The 21386-nt window shown below is 41.5% G+C and overlaps 1 protein-coding gene across 2 annotated transcripts in view; it reads right to left on the bottom strand.

Annotated features, from left to right (window-relative positions):
* The window catches only part of VSTM4 (V-set and transmembrane domain containing 4), a 31219-nt gene extending 10314 nt beyond the window's left edge, over positions 1-20905 (bottom strand). Inside the window, exons 1-8 of one of the 2 annotated variants that reach the window (XM_085065322.1) lie at positions 20769-20905; positions 15117-15515; positions 11625-11693; positions 10721-10828; positions 8163-8196; positions 3097-3209; positions 2230-2291; positions 212-291 (exon numbers count right to left, since the gene is read on the bottom strand). In XM_085065322.1, the coding sequence (XP_084921448.1) occupies positions 256-291; positions 2230-2291; positions 3097-3209; positions 8163-8196; positions 10721-10828; positions 11625-11693; positions 15117-15515; positions 20769-20823 (876 nt within the window). In that variant the 5' untranslated portion in view covers positions 20824-20905 and the 3' untranslated portion in view covers positions 212-255. The remainder of the gene's footprint in view (positions 1-211; positions 292-2229; positions 2292-3096; positions 3210-8162; positions 8197-10720; positions 10829-11624; positions 11694-15116; positions 15516-20768) is intronic. The other variant, XM_085065321.1, reaches the window with a different exon arrangement.
* Positions 20906-21386: the final 481 nt, after the last annotated feature.

Below are 21386 nucleotides of genomic sequence, written 5' to 3'. Positions count from 1 at the left end.
AGCACGTTAACAACAAAAGAAATTCTCTAGTTTATTATAAACATCTTTCAAGAAACCAGAAGCATATGTCCTCTGGAAATAATTTTGCCGGTATTTAGGCTATTACAAAAAAATTTCCCAAAACACTGGAATTATTTTGTAATGTTCCTTTATACTCTAGCTTGTTAGCTTAGGTTTTCTAGAATATTCTCCTGGTGCCCCAGTACAGTACCTTCCTTGGGTTGCACAGGGAAGCTGCAGAAGTAGTCCAGAAACTCAGCAATTTGTGTCTCTCTTTGCAGTAGTGATTACCTAGTAAGTGTGTGCCATCAGTGAAAAAAGACATAGTATAGACACCAGCTGCGTAATAATTATAGTTGGAAAGAAAAAGTTATTTTATCCTGCAGAGATTTGGCAAGATGATGATAATAATTTTTTTTGCCTCAAAGCAGACTGAAAATTTAAAATCTGAGAAATTTTTGAGAATTAAAATGGGGAGACAAGTTCACTGAAAATAAAAAAAAAGTTTCATTTAGATGTATTTGATATGTCTTTTTCTCTCTATTTTCTACATTTTTTATCTTTCTTTAAACTACTTTTACTTCAATTAGTTTAATTTTCATCACTGAAAAAAGGTCATTTGAAAGCAGAAAGTATGGATTTATTTTTTTTCCTGAGAATACAAAAGTATAGACAACTGTGTTGGAAATGGAGGCAAGAGGATCACAAGTGGGAAGCTGCTCTGGGAAGTGCCCTGCTCAACTTCTGAATGTGCCTTATAGACTGACTTCAGTTTTGTTCATTTTGTTCCTTAATGTACTTTATTGCTAGGTGAGTTTATATATGTTAGACTAACTTTTTGCCTTAAAACTAGCTCATGTCCATAGATTGTGTATTTTCTGTGGGCTGCTGTGTCTCTCCAGGTGCACTCTGAGGTGCAATATGGAAGGGAAGAGAGCAGCATTTGGAAACAGCTGTTAGGCTCAAGTCCAACAGCAAGGCATTAAAACAGAGTTTGCTGTCTGCATGCAGAGTGTGGATCCTCAGCTGTGCAAGGGGAGACAAAGCTGAATTCATTGTTTGAAAAAGCTTTATTCCTGCTCACCTCCAAAGTGACTGCTGTTGCATAGCAGGAAGGGAAGAGCAAACAGCTATTTGAGGGCTATCCTTGGAATTATTCCAGAAAGAAAAAGCATCTGGAAACAGATATACTTCAAGTTCAGCATGTGGTGATGTGCTTTATTGACCTGCAGGAAGAGTCTGAGTGCTTTAACTGGTGAGAGCTTTTCCTGAGAGGGCTGAAGACTGCCTGATTACACCATGTGCATGGCAAAGGGTGGCTGTCACCCCTGGTGCCAAATGCTCTCATCTGTGTCCTCTAGCTTTGGCCTGCCACAGTTACCTATGTGCACACCAGGCCTTTTTCATCGAGTTTTAAAACTCTCTCCTACTGAAGCCTGACCTGTATGAGCAGAGTCTGACCAAGGGGAAATCCCTGCAGAACCAGTAGAGGAACAGTGAGCTCCATATACAAGCAGAAAAATTGCCCAAGATATTAGCTGAGCTGCTCTGAAGTCACCTGGCATTATGCCCAGGTAACCACTGTTACAGTCTGACCATGCTTAAAAAGGCAGAGGCTATTTACTGAAAACTGGTGGGAAGGTTCCCAGTTCTAACCCTCATCTGAAACTGCAACCAAAAAAGCAGAGAAACATCTCACCATCTATCTGATTTATCTGGCATGTATCTGGCATGGGGTATTTTTCAAACAGAAACTCATATCCAAGAGAAACTGTTACATGAAGATATATATATATACATCTTTCTGCTGCAATTCAAGGCATTTCTGACTTTAGTGCAGAATAAGGCTCCCCATTTCTGATTTGAAAAGTCTCAAAAGAAGTGTGACCAGTACATTTATGATTCTGTCAGTAACTGGTATTTTTTTCCAAAACACCAGCTGCCAGAAGCACGTGAGAATGAATAGCAGGTTTCATTTAAGAACAGGCCAAATTTGTAGACATGACAGCTGTTAGAAAGCTGGAAAACATAATCCAGTGTAACGTAATGCTCAAAATGAAAAGAACCAAGATAATTAATCACTTGAAAAAGTATTACTTAAAAAAAAAAAGGACCTGTATGATTTTTAATGCAATTTATAGTATCTGAACCTAGAGTTCTGGCAATATTACAGCATTTGTATGAAGAGAGAAGAATATGCAGAAAATTATGTAATAGAAAATTACTTACCAGGATCAATTTTCTTTGAGGTTTCAAGAGCTTCGGCTTAGGGAAATTATTGGCAATTGGAGCTACGAAAATAAATATTAAGGGAGGGATCATTTAATATTATTTCCATTCACTGTCATTTTTTGTATATGTATTAGCAATTTATAAATTACATATTGAAAGAAAATTACGAGCAAATGCATGTACATATAAGAGTTTAACCATATTTCAGATACTTTACAAGGAAACATAATGCTTATGAATTAGAAAAATTCGTAAGATTAAAGAATCTGATATTCAAGACATGCTGTTTGTTTACAAATGCTAGAGCAAGTATAGCCCCTGAGAACAGATCATCTGTGATCTAACCCACAGTAAATCTTCAGGTCCTTCCCCTCCTCTCTCCCACTGGCTTAGCACTGGCAGTGCTGCTCAGAAAGTACACCCAAGAGTTTGTGAGACTGACCCTGTAGGTGCAGGGAAAATGAAGTCCCCAAGAGGCTGGCTTTTGTCTGCTCAGTTTTCTTGACTTCCCAAGTGCACCAGCAATTTTAAAGACTTCAGTGTGCTGGCTTCCCTCAAAATACCCACAATAAGTAATTTCAACTTGCCTAACTTTAATTTTCTCTTTGAGCAGGGTGAATATTGCTGCAGAGGTTCCTCTCTCTCCTCTGGGCAGCATCTCAGAATGGCTAAAGCTGCAGGGAGGTGAGAGCCTGTGCCAGCAGCAGGCACAGGTCATTTCTTCCCCCACGGATGGGGATGAGCCCCGGCCACCCCACAGGCAGAGGCAGTGGCAAAGTGCAGGATTCCTGACATCCCACGCTCTGCTGTGTCTCCATAGTTGTGTTCAGGATTCAAAATACCTCTGCATCTCTGTTTTCATACCTTTTGCTGGGATTGCTGGTGGCTCTTCGGGTTTCTCTTTGTCTTTCTTTTTCTTTACCTTCTTAGGCTGTAGAGGAGACATGCTTGTCACACTGGTAACTGTCTCCCCAGAGCTGCAAAGCACAGGCCCAAAAGTGAGGGAAAATGAAGGCAATGGAGGAAAAGACAGTTTGTCACCATGAATTCATGCAAACACATCACCTTCCACTTGTGAGAGTCCATGCCCAACAACCTGGACTGTGATCTGGGGATATGATGAAAAGCCTCATACAGGGGGTTGGAAATGGGGGTTTTGCATTTTTTCAGCCATTTAGTATGACTGAGAAACTCAAAGAGTTTCACTCATCCTGGCACAGAAAATGCAAACTTTCAGGTTTAAACAAGACTCATTTCATAGTACCTATTCCTTAAAAGCATGTATGACCCCTCTGCTGCACCCAGGGTGAACTCCTGCCCATCTGCCCTCGGGGCCAGAGGCATAGAAGGCTACATGAATTGCATAAGCTCCCATAGAAAGCAAGGAAAAGCAAAATCTTTGAAGGAGATTCTGGGCTAAGACTGGCTAAGGGGCCAGGAGAGCATGCAGCATGTCTTCAGGCAGCTCACACACCCACATTTGCAAAAGCTGGCTTCTTCAAGGGGGGGCAGTGTGCTCAGGGAATATAAAACAAGAAACTCTGCCCCAATCTCTAACTCGGGCATTCTCCAGTACATCTGTGCTGAATATGTGCTAGTAGCTATCAGGGAAGAGAACAAGGTATACTGTAAACAGACTCCTATCCAAGAGAGCTTCTGTGTTTGGATTATTAGAGTTTAACATCCTTTAACACTGGATTTTTTTACCCTTATCACCTCCCAAAGTCTGAAATCAAAAATCCTGCTTGGAATATTCAGGGCTTGGATACTCAGTCAGGTTGCAGCAATTGTCACCACGGGTCAGCTGAGCTGTGGTCACTGACTGTGCAGGAGCTCCCTGTTTGCAGCTAAAGGGGAATAAAGTTGTATTGGCTTAAGTGGTAATGAAAGGAACCTTAACTTACAGCTGGGGTGGGAGGAGAGTGTGAGCCATTTAGTTATGATGACTATGGGGATGGAGATGACTTGGTAAGCAGTTGTTGCTCAGCTGCATCTGCCCCTGGGCTCACCCTGGGAAGGATTAGGGCAGTGTGGTTGTGGGGACCTTCCTCTTCTGTGCTGTGAGTTCCACCACACCACGGGATGCAACCAGGGTCTCCACAGTAGTTAACATTGACAACACTTATCTCACTGAATTTTAAATAATTTGTCCCAGGCTCCTGTTCCTCTCCAGGTTCTTTTGCATAATGAAACATTCTCTTTATATTAATAGAATAAAATACTCAGACTGGGCCAAAGACTTAATGAAAGTTGTCTCAGCTATTGCCCACACAAGAACAACAAAATTACAGACATTACCATTTTACACAGTTGTAAATCCAAATGATTGTCACTACCATTGGTTGAATCACTCTGGATTTACACTTGTGTAGATTACAAAAACACTCTGGTTTGCTGATTTTCCTGAGTTCTGTTTCATGTACTCAGTCCAAAACATAGGCTTGCTGCCAAACTTTCTAAAAAGTGTTTAAAAAGTAAAATATGTTTTTGATTTACAAATAAATCACATCAGCTATGTAAACAGGATTGCATTGAAACAATTTCAAAGTCCGACTGCTCTACTATGAACCTATCCCACAACAACCATTTGTTTCTATACTAAAATCAAGACAAAATGGTTTAAAACCAGAGAAAATGAAACTGTTCTGCCTGGCTGCTTTGTACAAACAGCAAAGAAGAAAGAATATCAAAAAGGAGATGAGAATGATTTTTTAAAATGTTTTTGGGTTTAATAATCCAAGGTCATTGAGGCAGATGTGTAGCTTAAAGATGCTGTTGTTCCAATGTAACTTCTTTAAGCACAATATATGAAAAGGCTTGGTGTCAATTCATTGCATTAGTTATTATTATTCCTGCTTTGCCACTGAAAAAGTAAAGCTACAAAGAAATGTATTTGTGATTTGCAGGTTTCTTTTAAATGGCAGGGCCACACAGGGTTAACTAATTCTGGAGATACAATTCTTGCTGCCTTAGAACTGAGCTCCTCAAACCAAACAAGGAAGCTCAGAAAAGATTCCTTGGCTCAGAAACACTGCTGCTTTGTAAGCTTGTCTTGTTCTATGTATAAAAGGGAAGTTAGTTTTTATCTCCAGCTCCTTCTTCAGCCTCCTGCCTCCTACTTTAACTGTGTCACATTGCACATTTCTTGAAGGATCTAATAGGTTTTAGAGAGCAAGAAAAATGCAGAAGTTTGGGGAAATAACCTGTGGAAGGTGTGTAATAATAATGGAACCATGGCAGCAGTTTCCCTGGAGGTCATGGCTGTAGCAAGACCTGGGAAACTACTAGAATTTTGGCTTTGCTATCCTTATTAGAGTCTAGGATGTGGAACTTTTCCTGTTGTCATCTAAGTCAGCTATTTTCTCTTGTCAAAGGTCTGCAAGGCTGGTGACAAAAAATTCACTTGAGTGAACTGGGAGTTGGTTGGATATTTCCTAGATAGTGGAGCTGTGTGAAAGGGTGCCAGGGATGGTTGGGTTCTGGTTCTGTGTGGCAGAGTTTGCTCCTGTGATGTTAGATTGGCACTGTGGAACCAAGGTGTCGAGATGGACAGCTTTCTGAGGCAAACACTTTATTCACCTCCAGTTACTCATCCCCAGAAGAACAGTCACTGAAGGACTAGAGAGTTCAGGCCAACACAAATATAAAAGACACAAAAAAAATGTTCCTGTTTTCAAAGCTTCACCTCCTGGGGGTTTCTAGATCTGAAAACTGACAAAATGATCCAATGACAAGGAAAATAATAATAAGAAGGGTATTTAAAGAAAAGAAAACACCAGAAAATTGACTTAGGTGGTTTGGAAAACCAAAAATAACTGGACTATTTTATTTAGATAGTTATTTTTAAAATGTGGTAAAGAAATGGGTTTTGGTCAACTCGGTTTTTTTTCCCTTAATTTGTTATTGGTCAAGTAACAAACCAAAACCTAAACATTTGCTTTGTTGTACTCAGGAAATCTGGATTTAATTTTCTTTTCTACCACGGCCATTTTGTGAGACCTGGGGCAAATCATTTAGCCTGCTGCACTTCAGATTCCAATTAAAAGTAAAAACACCATTCTGATGTCAAAACATAAAATATTTTAAGATGCTTAGGTATTACTGCAGTGGGAATACAGACATTTCTTAGACATCAGACTATTAATGTAATTTTTAAACTGGATTCTACTCTGTGTATGAAATATCACTAAGGGAGCTGGAGTTGAGCTTCTCTAATCAAGGCTGAATTTTGCACAGTAGTAATTTTAAATGGCAAGAATCTCATGCAAATTAGTTAATCAGTGTGGCCTAATGGATATTTAGACAGTAGGTTTTGGGTCTAAATGTGTTGAATTAAGTTCCAAGGCAAGAATTTGCAGGTGAAGAGCAATGACTTCAAAGGCATAAATGGTTTGTGTTTTGAGCAGAGGGTGGAAAATAAATGGTACCAAGTGTGAAACGTAACAATTATGATACTGGTAACCCTTTTATAGCTATTTAATGTTAAAGCCCTGAAGTCAATGAACTTTATCCATGCATTTGTGTGATCGAGGATTTCATTAGCATAACTTGTCACACTGAAATAAATGAAACTGAGGTTTTATGCATATAGAGTCATGCATTTCTTTCACTTCTGGAGATTCTGTTTTATGGTGAAGAAACCACATTGGCTTGTTTTCTGCCTGCTATTCAGCCCCCTAAGTTTAGTGTTTGCAGCAGTATCACTGCTACATCATCTATTCCCAGACAGTCAGATTTTGTAGTATGAGTTTATCTGACTGCCATGCTCCATTTTTTCAGTTGGGTCTCATTTTAATTCTCTTTCTGTGTTCTCTACCAATCTACTTTGATTTCCACCCCCTCTTCATTCTCTTTTTTGTTTGTTTGTTTTTGTAATTGCAACTGTGTCTCATCAGCTAATAAAGACGGGGGAAAGATAATACATCCAGGGAAAAACCAAAACTGCTGAGCTGTCTAAATTTTTGAGTGATGCAATGGCTGGTCAAGGTCACAGAACAAAGATCTGTCCATGAATAACATGAAAGTTTCAGTTTGTACTGGCCTCTCCTGAACCCTGTGCTGCTTTGTTTTGATTTCACTTCCATCTGAGCACCAGTTAGATTGAATATGCTGATAATCCCATGAAACTGCACTAAAAATCACACCAGTGGAAGATCTAGGGTGTGCTATACTTGGCATTGTATCCTGTAGTGTCTAAAGATACTATGAGGAAAAGTGTGTAACACCAAGAGGTAGTGGATTTAAACTACAAGGCTGGGAACACATGGTTCCTGTCACTGAAAACTGGGAAACAGCTGTGCTTCTGTGTTGTTACGAGGATCCCTCTTTCATCTTATTTGTTTGTAAAATATTTGTATATATTTTTACTGCAGTTCCCATCCAATACACATATCAGGAAAATCATACAATGGAAATCAGTTTTATAGCACCACACCATCAAAAACTTTTAGCAGCTGGTGCTATTTAAAGGACACTGATTAATACTGCAGCAGAAGTACCATTTTTCTGGTACTGGGAGTCTTCAGCTGGGAACAGAGTGTGGGCCTTGGAAATCTGCTTTTGAACCCCACTCCATTCCTGGGTGTGGGAATCACTGGGTAACAGTATGATCTATTCTGTGTGCATGGATAGTTTAAGGCATTACATCCTGTGAGGTGTTGGGAAACCCTAGAAACCCATACAGGATGAAAGCAGGCTTCTTCAGAGCATCAAGGAGAGGCTTGTCACTGGAGCACCTGCAGGACCTCCAGCTAGCCCAGGCACATCTCCCTTTTCATGCACAGCAGGCACATTCATGAGTCAGAGACCTGGGACTCTTTATCTCCCCATATGCATTTTGGAAAACACTACTCCTATTCTTCAGCATACATAGCAAAACAAATCTAGAACTGGTACCTTGGTTTATAGTAAAGAGATGTGTCATCTCCTACCTGTTCTGGGGACATTTCACCAGGTAATGCTTCACTGTTAAAGGAAAGAAAAAAGAAAAGAAAGAAAATGTGGCTTCACACCAACATAGTTTATGAGTTCCAAATGGGCACTGCAGGTAGACCTGTGCTTATGAAACTGTGGAGTTGCCAGGCTGTTACACTGGGAGAACTACTGATTGTCACCATACACTATATTGTGCTTTAAAATGCAGTCTGATTTGAAGACATAGCTAGTCTTGGGAGAGGGGAATGTATTAAACAACACCAAAAATCTGCTGTGGAAATGCTGGGCAACACACATTCCAGTGGTCAGCCCAGCCAAAAGACAGCTTGCTAAGGAAAAGCAGAACAGGCCAGTAATTTTACTTTGAAGACTTTTATTTCCCTTGTGGTGCTGGTATTTATTTCCAGAAGCCTGAAATAAACCATTCACCCACAGGAGCCACTGCTGCTCCTAATGTAAGTCAGATTGTGGCCGTAGGCATAAAGGGATTGCCTCCTGGGATCAGATCAGAGGTCCAGTTCAGCCACTATCCTGTCTCTGACAGCTGTGTGTGTGAGCTGTGTAAATCTTTCTAGTTTGTATTCCTCTGAGTCAGTAGTCCTGAGCAAGGGCAGCTGCCCTGCTGCAGCCTTTTAGGAGCCAGGGTTATTAAGATGCTCTTTTGTGGCTTTGTGGCTTCCATGTCTCTCTCAGAGGACAGACTCTGGCTCTTCTGGTCAACCTACTGCCAGTTTATATCTCAGAAGGATGAGAGGGTGCATCCCTGGGTCATGATGTGCAGTTGAATGTAACACAGACATGCCCTCCCTTGTTCTCTGTTCTTTAAAGCACCATGAAAACCAGACAACAGGGCACTCACATGACTGTGCCTCACTCTATGGGAAAGTTTTCATATTTGGGCTTAGCTAAATTCTCCCATTCTAAGGGAGCTGTACAGCTCCCAGGAGGTGCATTTTGGTCCCAAGGAAAGGGGACCTGAGAGCACCAGGAGCTGGGCTAACACAGGGGCCACGTTTAAGCCAGTCAAGGCAATGCTTCCATCTCCCTGTCAGGCCTTTTCTAAATGTACAAGAGAACAGTTGGCCTGACCCTTTGGGGGTAAGGGGATGCTCAGGTACAGTGCTGACATGCTTTTGAGCATGCAAATATTCAGATATATGGGTAGTGAAGAAATGTTTTTGCTGCTCAGAACCACCTACTTTTTCTCTTTTGTATATCCTTATTCTATACTGTATATGATTTCAATATTTAGCTGGTGTTGGTTCAATGTAAATAGACTTTTCCTACAAGCTGCTTGTATGTTCACAGCAGCAAATTGACAAAACCAAGCAATTCCAACCCAATGTCTGTTCAAGAAAAACTGGGATACATCCATCTAGTGCTTGTGGCTTCAGGCTGACTCACCATGACCAACATACTTAAGTGTGGGTACTCCCTTGGCAAGAAACTTTTGTCATCACTTAACAGGGTAGGAAGAATAACATCTATCTTGCTCCTTCCTCTTGGCAAGAAGAGTTGTTGGGTTCAGTTAGAATCACAGTTACTCTACTAAGTGCACTACCAGGAAGATGGAGCCACAGCCTGAAATGTGTTTGTGGTCAGGAAAGGGCTTCTCTATACATCTATTTTTGGCTCATATGTCTTCTCACTTGTGTATCTGAGTCACTCATTCCTTCGTGGGATCTGTGTAGGCTGCAGAGGCAGCAAAGTCATGATTCTCTCCTGTCATTAACAAGGCAAGTCACTAACCAAACTCCTTCTGAAAGCTTCTGTTCAGAGGTGATCCTTACACTCTCCTCTAACATGGTGGCTGCTAAGTGTGCTGGTATCTCATCCTTGCAGCTCGTGTGAGTCTCCAAATGAACCACTTTTAAACTGAAATGAAAGTAGAGCCTGCACTGGTTACTCCACAGATCTGAAATAGCACTTCTGTTTACAGCAACACTGCTTTGACGCAGATGTAGCCTCTGAGAAACCCTCTCTGAGGCAGAGAAGAATGAAACAATAACCCTTGATCTTGAAATGTTATTATGAAAAGACAGATTTGAATGTTGAAATGATGCTTTAGTTTCAAAAAATATTACAAGTGAGAGAGTGCTAATAAAACCCCTCAAATTCCCAAGAATACTGACAGCTGCTCAGGAAAAGAGAATAAAATAGCCCAGAATAAGACTGCTTTGAAACCCCTCCACATGTCTGGTTCAATGTGACTCATGCAAAATTTTAGCTTCTTGTCAGAATGCAACTTAATGATACAGCACTTGCTCTCCTCTGAAAGAAGTTCCAACAACCTTCAAGTTATGTTTGTGCAAAGGTGAAAGATTTCTCATAAGTCCAAAGCAAATTTAAAGTGAAATATCTATTTAAAGGGAGCAAAATGCCTTTGCTCTAGTTTGTCTGGCAGAATTTCTTTTTCTTAGCAATTTTATTTAAAATTACAATCAAGGCAAGGAAATACTTATTTTTCCTGCTTCCTCTGCATTCTCTTCTCCCCTCCCCATGCTCCCCGTTTTGGCAAGGGCTTTGCAGTCATCAAGAATGGCATTTCACTCACCTGTGGATCTCCTCTTGTTCAGAAGTGACTGACAGAGAATGACAAGTGTAAAAAGGAGGACACTGATGATTCCTATGGAACACACAAACACTGCATACATGTACAGATCTGAAAACCAAGCACAGATGATGGTCAGTGTTGCAGCTGATGCTTCATGATGACAGGACAGAAAAAAGCTACAAGATCTAAACAGACTCTGGCCCAAAATATTTAGGGTAACACTTCAGAGGTGTTTTAACCCTCTTGAAACTTTCCTATAGTGTCCTGCTCAGTTTAAAATTTGGTTGAAGCCTCCATAAATGCAAATAGGTCTAACTACACCTATGAGGTGTGAATTTCACAAGCAAACAAAGGACTGGTTTGGGTTTTGGGTTTTTTTTTAGCAACAACTCAAAATCCAAAAGTACTTCAGTTGGGTTATTTCCCAGTTCAAACAGCTGTACTTTTTTTTTGTGAAAAAAGAAAAAAAAACAAACACACCAACAATGAAACAAGAAAAGTGGCAGTGGGGAGAGTGCTGAGTGCCTAGGGAAGTAGAAAAAATGTCTGCAATTGCTTCTTCTGCTGGCAGCACTGGCTTGTAATTTTTGCATTGTTTTTTTTTTTTTCTTTTTCAAACTCAACCTTAGTTTCCCTTTTATGTCTCTCATTCAGGTGTTGTAACACATTCCCAGTGGGTATTTTCCCACTGGCCATAACAGATACATGTGAAACTGAAGCTGGACTCTTCCATTCTCTTTTGTCCAGCACCCCTTGTACTTTGTGGGGTTGTTTCTCAGGCAAGGCCTGGGTTTGCACAGGAACTTGCCAAACTGGTCCTGATTTGGGGCACTTTAGTTGTCCTGTAGCATTGGACTAAACTAACATTGTGTATAGAACCAGTAGCAGTTAGATGTATCTTCACCTTCAAAAAACTTCCAAGCTCCATGGTTTTTCTTGAAAGTGGGATGATCAGAAGATTTTGATGAAATCACTGAAAAAAAAACAAAGTAGACATGACAAACACTGAAAAATCTGTGGCAAAAAAGTTCAGACCTCTTAAAGTAAATGTATTCTGCCTCAGACTTCAGAGCACCAAGATCTTGCTTTATCTAATTTCCCTTTGATGAAACACTTCAGCTGTGCTGACAACACGTTGTCCTGTTGACATTGTTGACAACAGAACTGTCCTGTTTCAGGAGGATGGATGACTGTCAATATCATAACAGCCATACAGCCTAGCACCAGAATCCAAATACTCTGACTGCTGAAACATTGTTCAAAACCCTCTCTGTTCTCCTCAGTAGATTGTTTATGCATGCTGATATTTTTATGACATTAGATGATATCACTTATGCCAATCCATGCTTTTTCTTCTGCTAGCAATCATTGCAATGAAATGGGAGTCTGGTAATGTCATCCAGATTGCCAGTGAGGTCTGAACCTCCAACAGGGCTTCATGTGGCAAATCATTAGAGAACAAGTATCTTGCTGGAAAGGGAATTCATTAAGGAGTGCCCTGCAGGGATGTGAAGTGTGGGACAAGATCAATGGATATGGAAGTTTCAGGACTAATGAAATCTATTCAGTTGTGAAGGGAAGATCATCCTGAATATTTTAACAAATTACTCATTTGTTACATGAAAGCATCACGTGTAGATTTTTGGCAAGTATTTCAGAATAACTTCCCTGAAAAAAGGGCTTTTGTTCATTTTGGGAAAGAAAATAATCTTGCTTTCCTGTATCTTGCAACATTTTTACTGTTAGAAAATGCCACATGCAACTAATATGAAAGAACTCAGACTTACTTCTGTGGGAAATTCTGATACATAAACTTCCCAACGAGACAGATTGTTGTGATCATCTACTTGTTTTTGTTGTCCATGCCAGTAGAATTATAGTTGGACTGCCTAATTTTTTACATTTGTCCTCCTACAAGTAGTCTCTTTAGTCTCTTCTCTTGGATTATGAACCATTTGGATGGAACAAGTATTGCTCTTCCTAAGAGAGCAGTATCTTGAGGGATTGCCTGATTGTAAATGATGTTTTTGGGGTGCTGCATACTGTTCTGGGAAGAATACTGATTATTCTGAGTTTTCTGATAGGACAGGAGTAGAAGAACTTTTTTTTTTTTTTTTGTCTCTGGCATTGACCACACAAACCCAGGAAAGGAGCAGATGCCTTCAGTGAGAAGACGAGGGACAGGGAAAAGGTTGACCCTAGCTTAGACAGAAGACATTAACAGTAGCCTTCTTGTAAATGCTATCTGATATCTTGTATTCACTACAGCAAAAGGGGCAAACTGCAACAGTACAGATTTCAGCTGGCTCTTCTGAAAACACTACAAAGTTGCTGTAGTTGGCATGAGTGCAGAACAGAAGCCTGTAAGGGCTCCATCTCCCCAGTGAGCCTTCTTCTCCAAAGAAATGTATTTTGCCCCTAAAGCAAAAGCCAGATAAGCAGCTAAAATTTAACTGCCATCATTACACAGTAAGGAATTGTAGCCTGTAACTCAACTGTCTTTTTGTAATTTCAGTATGTGCATTTATACAAATTTATGTGTTGCAACTAAATATATTTGCAACTTCTTAAAGGCCTAGGCAAATTTATATGTGCAAACTTGCTAGCAAATAACAAAATCTGAATATAAATTAATAGCAGTAGATACTACAGATCCAGCTGTCAACTTCCTTCCAGAGCAAGTTACACTTTGAAGAAGCAGAATGATCCTTTTCTTTGCTCTCTGGAAATCTGTGTCTTGCACAGTAACCTCCTATTCCTGTGTGAATAAATTTTAAAAAAGGGATGGTGCTATTTCTGCATCTGCTTGATGTGCAAAGTTTTAAGAAATTTGCCTGGTGCTTCAGCATAAAGGTAGTAGTTTGAATTTAGGCATAACTGCAGACACATTAACTGGAACAAAATGTTAGGCAACACAGCAGCTGTGATGTGGTGGAACACTGCTACCTTATTTGATAAAGCACAAGCAGTACAGCTTAAGTATTCAAATGCTTCAGGCAATTTGTATTGCTCCTTTTGTTGCATCCTGGGTCTAACTGTAATATAACTAAATCCCTTTGCAATAAAAAGTGTAACTGATCATAATATAAAATACAAAATGTGTTTGGAATAAAATTTCCTTGAAAAGCCCAAGTGTTACTGGTGGGAAAACTGGAAACTTTATCACTACTCGGAAGAGTTACCTTCCCTCTCAAGTGTAGCAAGTTCCCTACACTCAGGCTGCGTTAGCCAAATGCTGGCAAAGGTGGTCCTTTGTTTCCAGTCAAGAAGCTTTAAGAGGTAAAACAGTTGCTATGACACTTAAAGATATGCAATATTTCAGATATCCTTTGGTGTCTTTAATCTGAATTTAGAGTTCAAATGAATATGCTTTTAGGGGGCAGAGTGGTTGTGGTGTTTGCTTCAGATCCCCACAGGGCGTCCACAACCCTCTGCAGGTTGGCCAGCCATCCTGCCTTGTCTCAGGTCTCCTGCTCTGCTTTGGGTCATTTGAAGTGAAGTAATACAACTGAGCAGTATGTGAAAATGATGAAGTCATGAGTCTCAAATCCCTATCCTGATTATATACTCATAACTCATACTAGAAATCAGTGGGAAAATATTATTTAAGGACTGTATTGAAAAGTTATACATTTCCTTCTTTTCAATAACTACATTGATCTGAATCCCATACTTTACCTATGAAAAGCAATATGAGGTTTCAGTGGTATAATTAACAATAGCCTGAGAAATTACGAAAGATGAAGTGTCTCTTCATGAGGACAGGTACGACAGGTGGCACGAAAATATTTTATATCACTTTTTCTTCTGCTGCCACTTGTAACATGTCATTCCCTTTCTGAGAATCCTGACAAATCCATATGTTTCACTATAGGCATTTAGGAATTTACATCCTTCAGTAAATGAGAAAACACTCTAAACTGCTTTCTGGCATTATCTTTAAAGCTATCCCTGTGGGAGATCAACTTTTCTATTTGTAAAGACACAAACAGGGGGCTAGTTTGCCAGCTAGCACTGATGGCACAGCTGCTGAGCAAAACCACATCTTCAAAGGAGTCTGTTCTCTAAATCCAACTTCACACATCTCTGAAAGTGTGCATGTGGCACCCTGAGATTTGAGCTAATCCATCCCAAAGAGATGGCTTGTTTTCACCTTGGTTTACATCTGCCACTTGTTGCTGGTCATTTTATCCAAAGTTCAATACCAGCAGGCTAGTCATTGCTTTACTAGCTCTGCTTAGTGGCTGCAAGTGGTACAAACAATAATACAGAAGTGAGACTGGAAGTGCTACTTACCAACTGCTGCTAGACTAGAAATAACAGCAAAGGAACACATAAGAAAAAAAGGGATCACAGGACAAGAGAAATGATAGACTTGAAATCAGTAGTCTCTCACCTCTTACTTCAGTAGCTGCTGTACCATTTGACCATGCTGTCCACTTATTTCTGTGCTTGCCAATTTCCTGGACTTTGCATATATAATGTCCTTGATCTGTTTGCTGGAGGCTTAAAATAAGAAATTTGTACATAGTTCCATGTTTCTCTTTAAGAAGATGAAGTCTTTGCTTGTGAAAATGATGGGTATAATTTCCATAATACTGGACAGACCCAAACTTTGTCATTTTGATCATCAGGTGCTCCTGGGTAGGTGATGCAGCGAAGACCCACCGCACAGCCAGCAAATTGTCTGTCTTTCTCTTTTGAGAAATGTGGCAGTAAAGGGTAGCATTGTCCCCCTCCGAGTATTGCACCGTTGGTCCAGGAGAGACTGTCACATTTAAAGCCTCACAAACATCTGTAAAGGAAAGGAAAGATGGTGAGAATCCTCCTTACTGGCACAACAGAACCATAACCTGTGCTGGTGTGTGAGCCCACAGCAGGTAAATGGATGGCATCTCTCTAGCATGCAGAAATTTAATGACCTTGTAGAACCTGACACCGTCTGCCTCTCTGAATGTTAAAGATGGCATGAGGCCCTCCTTCAGTGAGTCTGCTCTAGTATTTTTGCTATCACTAATCAATAACATAGGGCTGACATGGAGACCTTGCTCCTGTCATAGGACCAACTTTACATAGTCCTTTGTCAGTCTGAACAAACATTTTGTAAAGCAGTTCAGTCAACAGCTCTTCTGACAACTTACACCCTTCTTACAACTTCCACTTTAAACAGCTTCAATAGCCAGTTCATGCTCATTTGGCCCTGTGCCAGCTTTAAGCTTAAATAATGTTTTTTCCTCCAGAGCTTTCTTCCTGACTCCATATACAAAGCAATTATCTGGTCTCAGCCTTTGCTTTGCTGAACTAAAGAAGCCAAGCTCTGTTTGTCTCCTCTAGTAAAGTAGTGTCTTTCCCTTCCCTATTCACCCTAACAGCCCTTCTCTGCATTGGTTACAGTTTAAATTCTGGGTTTGATTTTAGTTAATTTTTTTTTAATGCAATTGACTGCAGTTACAGAGAGTGTCTGGAAAGAAGTTCTCCAATGTCCAGTGGAATGCTCACAGTACTTCTCAGATTTGACTAGGATATACCTTGCCTGGTATATCCCAGAAATGTCCTTTTTCATGATACTTTCACATGTGATTATATGTCAGGTTATAAATAAATAGCATACTTGGGTATTTTCCCTTCTTTGTCATTTGAGGTTCAGTTCCCAGTATATCAAAGAAATTCTTACTAATCCCCAAGTATGTCACTTTGCTTTACTAACTTCTGCTCCACTTCTGGTACCCCATCCTCAGTTTTTCCTATGTGCTGTCCTCAGCTTATGCTGATTCAATATGGTCACATGATTTCGACATGCACACTTCTGTCTACTGCTTTTACACATCATTTGTGCAAACCTTACATCATACTGTTCCCTACATTATCACTGGAAAACCACTGAATTCTCTATATCCTACAGCTCCCCATGTCCTCTGTTTTAAGCAATGTTCTCCTTGTCATAATCAAATGGTCATCTCAAACCTGGGTTGACTGCATCAGATTAGCTTTTCTGACTACAAATTCAAGTTAATATGACATTATTTGCATGACAAACTATGATGTAAGATCACATTGGGACAAATTATTATTCCATTTTTCCATTAATTTCTGATTCTTCTTTAACATTCCTCATCCTAAACCTCACTTAGATCAGTTGTTCGCCTCTCTGCTTCACTTCTGACAACAGCCAGTATAGATGAAGGTTGAAAAAGTGTCCATAACTGTTCATTAGAGGAAGATTTCCCTTTCCTGACTTAACTGGTTTATACTGGACTGATGTTCTGAGGCATGAGAATCAACACTCGTTTTATTTCCTTCCTTATGCACATTAAGAATGTCCTGATTAGTCATATCAGAGAGTGATCTATTTTTGACCAACACTGTATTGTGGCAATGTGTTCCTTTAATGACTTGTGATGTGTAATCCCTGGTCTGAGGGCATCCACTAGAGAGAGAACCATATTCCAGCAGTGAGCAAGCACTCCCTGCAATGCACTCTGCAAAGCATGAAATGTCCTCTAAACTGTGAACTTCCTGTAGGGTGAATACTGTACTGTACTCAAATAGTAATGAGAATTGCTACTCTGGGAGAATGATTTTTTCATTTCTGGACACTTTTCTAGCACATCAGCATGGAACATTTTAACAAAAGGGATGAGTGTTTTGGCAGAGGCTCTTGTCTGACATCAGCTCCTGAAACACAAACATATATTTATCTTCAAAATAAGCAAGTAAAGTATTTCCATTCTATTTCTGAAGGAGTATTGGAGACAGAGACATTGGTTTTATGGTCCCAGTGAAGCTGTGAAATGAAGCAGTGAATTATATCACCTTACTTACAGTGAATCCACGAAATTTAAAAAGTTGCATTGCAACTGTTTGAGAAGAATTCTGAAAATTAATAGTATGATAATTATTTTATGTCATTTCAATTGAAATATCTACTGAATGACATGTTTATTCCAAGTAGACATTATTTTTTGTTATGAAGGAGAAAATAATAAGTTTGGGTTTTTTAAAAGAATTCTTGAAGGAACTAAAGCTAAGCATGGATGAGATTTTTGATAAAATTATCCGTGCATGATGTTTGTGGATGCAATTCATGCAAATGCCAAAGGAAGAGGTTATTTTGGATTGTAGGAAGCACCCAAGTAGAACAGGATGTTGAAATTTAAAATTAAGGCTGAATCCCACCAAAAGCTTTCCAGGCATGAAACTCTCGACTTACTGGCCTTGGTGCTTTACTGGCAGAAGGAAAGCCAGTAAATGGCTGACTCTGCCATCAAAATAAGATGAAATTTTGAAGGTTGTGCTGCTTAGTAAATAAGGAATAAGTTTAAGAATTTCAACACTTTTTGGGATCCTCAAAAGTGTTTAGGCAATAAATGTTTAATAAATCATTTATAAAATTATTGTGTGGATAAATGAAAAACATTTACTTTTTCTACTGAAATTATGAACATGTCGTGAAAACTGTAAAGAAAAACAATTATGTCATTTTCCTGACATGGGAGTTTCTTTTTTTAAAAAGCTGGCTAGGAGTAATTGTGAAATAGAGTCCCAAATTAAAAGGCAAAAGGCTCATTGCTTAATTCCAAACTAGGCAGAACATAGTGCCAAGAAGTGCCCAAGAGAAAATAGAGAGGAAGTCAGATATGGTGATGATGGAAGCCTCTGTGAGAAGATAAAGCAGCATTGTACATGGAGACTCTGATCCCCTTCTAGCTGTTTACACTCATACAAACACTGGTATTTCATACCTAAGGCTTCTGTTTTTCCTCTGGGGTCATGCCTTTTTATAAGGACGTATCAAATTTTCCATCCTTCATGTTTCTGATCAGTGGGAACCTATCCCCTTATCTTCCTTCTGTGGCTTCCATTGGTGCAGCTGCACAAGTACAGCAGCAGGGAGAGTTTTGTAAATCTCATGGACCTTTTACCATGGTATCAGCTCATGTTGAACAGGGTGAGGTGATGCTTTATATGAAAAAGAAAAACAGGATCCATTTGACTTTATCCTCTCACTGTTGGAGGAGGAACTGTGAATTTTGAAGGAAAGAGTTAATTTACCTCCTGTGTGGAAAGGAAAACCCTCATTCAAGGCTCTCAGACATTAGTGGACATGTTCCTCCTGTCTTTAGCAGGCACTGGTCAGCCCCAACATGAGGTTTACCCTTGTAATATGGGCTCCTTGCCAAGGAGACTTCACAACTTGAGAGCAGGCTTGTGTGCCAACATATAGCACTGAATTTCTAGGCTTCAGATTGCTGTTTCACATGAGGAATCACTGTTTTTCTTCTTCTGCCTTCCCAATATAGCATGATGTAGTTGTTCAGGTGGAGCTCACCACAAGAGTTTTAGTCTCATTTCTGCTTGGAAAGGGAAATTATTTATAGAAAAGGGGAGGAGAGAGAGAGAGTCAAAGACTTAGTGATGCTTTTGCAGCGTGCTTAACCATCAAACTTCTCTCCTTTTTGCAATCAGCTCACTTAGCTGTGCCCATCCCAACATCTTAGTTGCTTCTCTGGTACCCTCCACCTGCATGTCTCAGTAGCCTGTGGGGAGTCAGGAAAGGTGACCATTGACTAAGATCTGCTTTAAAAAGTCCTGCTTTGAAAATAGTCCACTTCTGCTTACACCAGCTCAAGTCCAAGAATTAGCTCGGTTTGGGCTTTGCTGTCTGCCATATTACACAGCAAAACAATTTCACAGTACTGTCACAAGTGTACTTCCAGCACCCAGGAACTTCTTTATGCCAGGGCCTCTCCCCTCTGCCTGTGCTGCAACAGTGGCAAAGGTTTTACAGTGACCACTCAACCTTTGCATGTGGTGAACAGTTTCAGCACAGCTCTGGCTTTGTGGGAGAACCTCAGTTACTTCAGCTGAGATAGGAGTGGAGTTGTTCCTGTGCACAACTGCTCACAGTCCAGGTTTAGAGTTTTATACAGGCCACTACTCCTCCTTCCTCCATGGATACTGATGGGCAGAATCTACAATCCAACCTTCAGTGCTGGAAGGACTGATAGCTGGGGGACTGGGAGATCTGGGGGACTAGAGGGGCATGTGACTAGGGTGGTTACCTTCTGATCTCAGCTTTGCGTGACCAGAAGCATATGGGACGGCTTTTATCTGTGTTGCAGTTTGTTCAGTGAAGCTATGCTACTGTCAAAGCCTGCTTTAGTTTGATTTCTTTACAATTAAAAAGAGTAGATGAGCAAGGAAGAAGCAAAGCACTTTGTTTATATGAAATTAATTAGGAGCTGGCTAGCAAGAGCACTGAAAACCAACCAGATGTTTTGAGTTGAACAAATCTGTCTGCAAGTTTCACAAGTCAGAGGCTCCCCCTCGGAGAAAGCTTCTGCATTGACTAAAGATGGACTTGAACCAAACCTCTGCCTACATCATCTCCTGCTCTTCTGCAGTGGAGCTCAAATTCAACTCTTTCACTAGCCTTGAATGAGCAGGGCTTCCCCACCCCTCTAAGCTCACTGCACCTGGAAGTCCAGATCCAGACTGTGTCCGTTTTGCAGCTTCAGGACACACAACGCTGTCCAATATACCTTTGTTTTGGAGGCATAAAGGTCTTAAAGGGAGAAGCCTTTTTATAAGTGACCTACAGGTTCCACTTCCACCTGATGCCAACGGGATCGGGGCACCTGTAGAAAAAACAAATCTCCAAACCTCCCTTTTCTTCGGCTTTGCCTGGCATAGAAGACGGCCGAGCACCCATTTCCATGAACTCGCACGGAAAGGGCTTTCTTTTCTACACAGGATCCGATCGCTGAGCAGAAGCGCTGCTGCCGGGAGCCCGGGAGGCGGCGGCGGAGCGGGGTAGGGAGCGGGCGGGCCGGGAAGGCGGAGGGGCTCCGGGTGGGACCCCAGCTCTGCCTCCGCGCCCGTCCCGCCGCCGAGCCCGGCACTGCAGCCTCTCCCTGCGGGGGACCCGGGCCGCTGCCGGAGCGCAGGGCGGGGTGCCGAGCCGGGGGCTGCCCAGCCGGGGCTGAGTCCCGCCGGGCCGAGCGGAGGGTCCGGCCCCGCTGGGCGCTGAGCCCGCCGTGCCGCTTACCTGGGGCCGAGGCCGTGGCCAGCAGGGCGGCCAGCGCCGGAACCAGGAGGCGCATGGCCCGCGGGGCGCCGGGTCCCGTCCCGTCCCGTCCCCCTCTGCCGAGCTGCCTCCCTCCTCTCCTCCCTGGCCTCTCGCCTCCTCCCCGCCCGGTCCTCCCTGCTCTCCTTGCTTTTCATCTCCTCCCCTTTCTCCTCCTTTTATTTTTTTTCCCGCTTTCTTCCTTCCCTCCCTACTCCTTTGCGCGTCGCAGCGTCCTGCCCCCCTTCAGCTCTCCGCTTTTTCTCGCCTCCTTTCCCTGTCGTTTCCGTCCACCCCAGGCCTGTAGGGTGGCACAGGGGCTGGACAAGGATGCTCCATCTCTAACCTCCGCGATCTTCCCTGGAGAAACACAAACACCTTGCCCAAAGGACACGGATCTGTGTCGATGGGAAGTGGGAAACTCCTTCCTTCCCTGAGCACAGAAAACCTCTGTCCGGGCAGGTGAGGCAGCCCAGCAGCTGGTGGCTGTGGGGTAGAGTGCAGGGATGGGAGAAGCTGTATTAGGCATCCTCTCAGCTTTCCTGGAGGTGCTGGAAATTTTGCAGGTCCTCGTGCCCATTCCACTCATCCCTTAACTGG

The sequence above is a fragment of the Lichenostomus cassidix genome, chromosome 6 (genome assembly GCF_008360975.1).
Source record: "Lichenostomus cassidix isolate B80296 chromosome 6, HeHo_3.0, whole genome shotgun sequence".
In the NCBI taxonomy this organism is placed as follows: domain Eukaryota; kingdom Metazoa; phylum Chordata; class Aves; order Passeriformes; family Meliphagidae; genus Lichenostomus; species Lichenostomus cassidix.
Note: the sequence above shows the minus strand (reverse complement) of the source record. Positions and strands in the feature narration are given on the sequence as shown.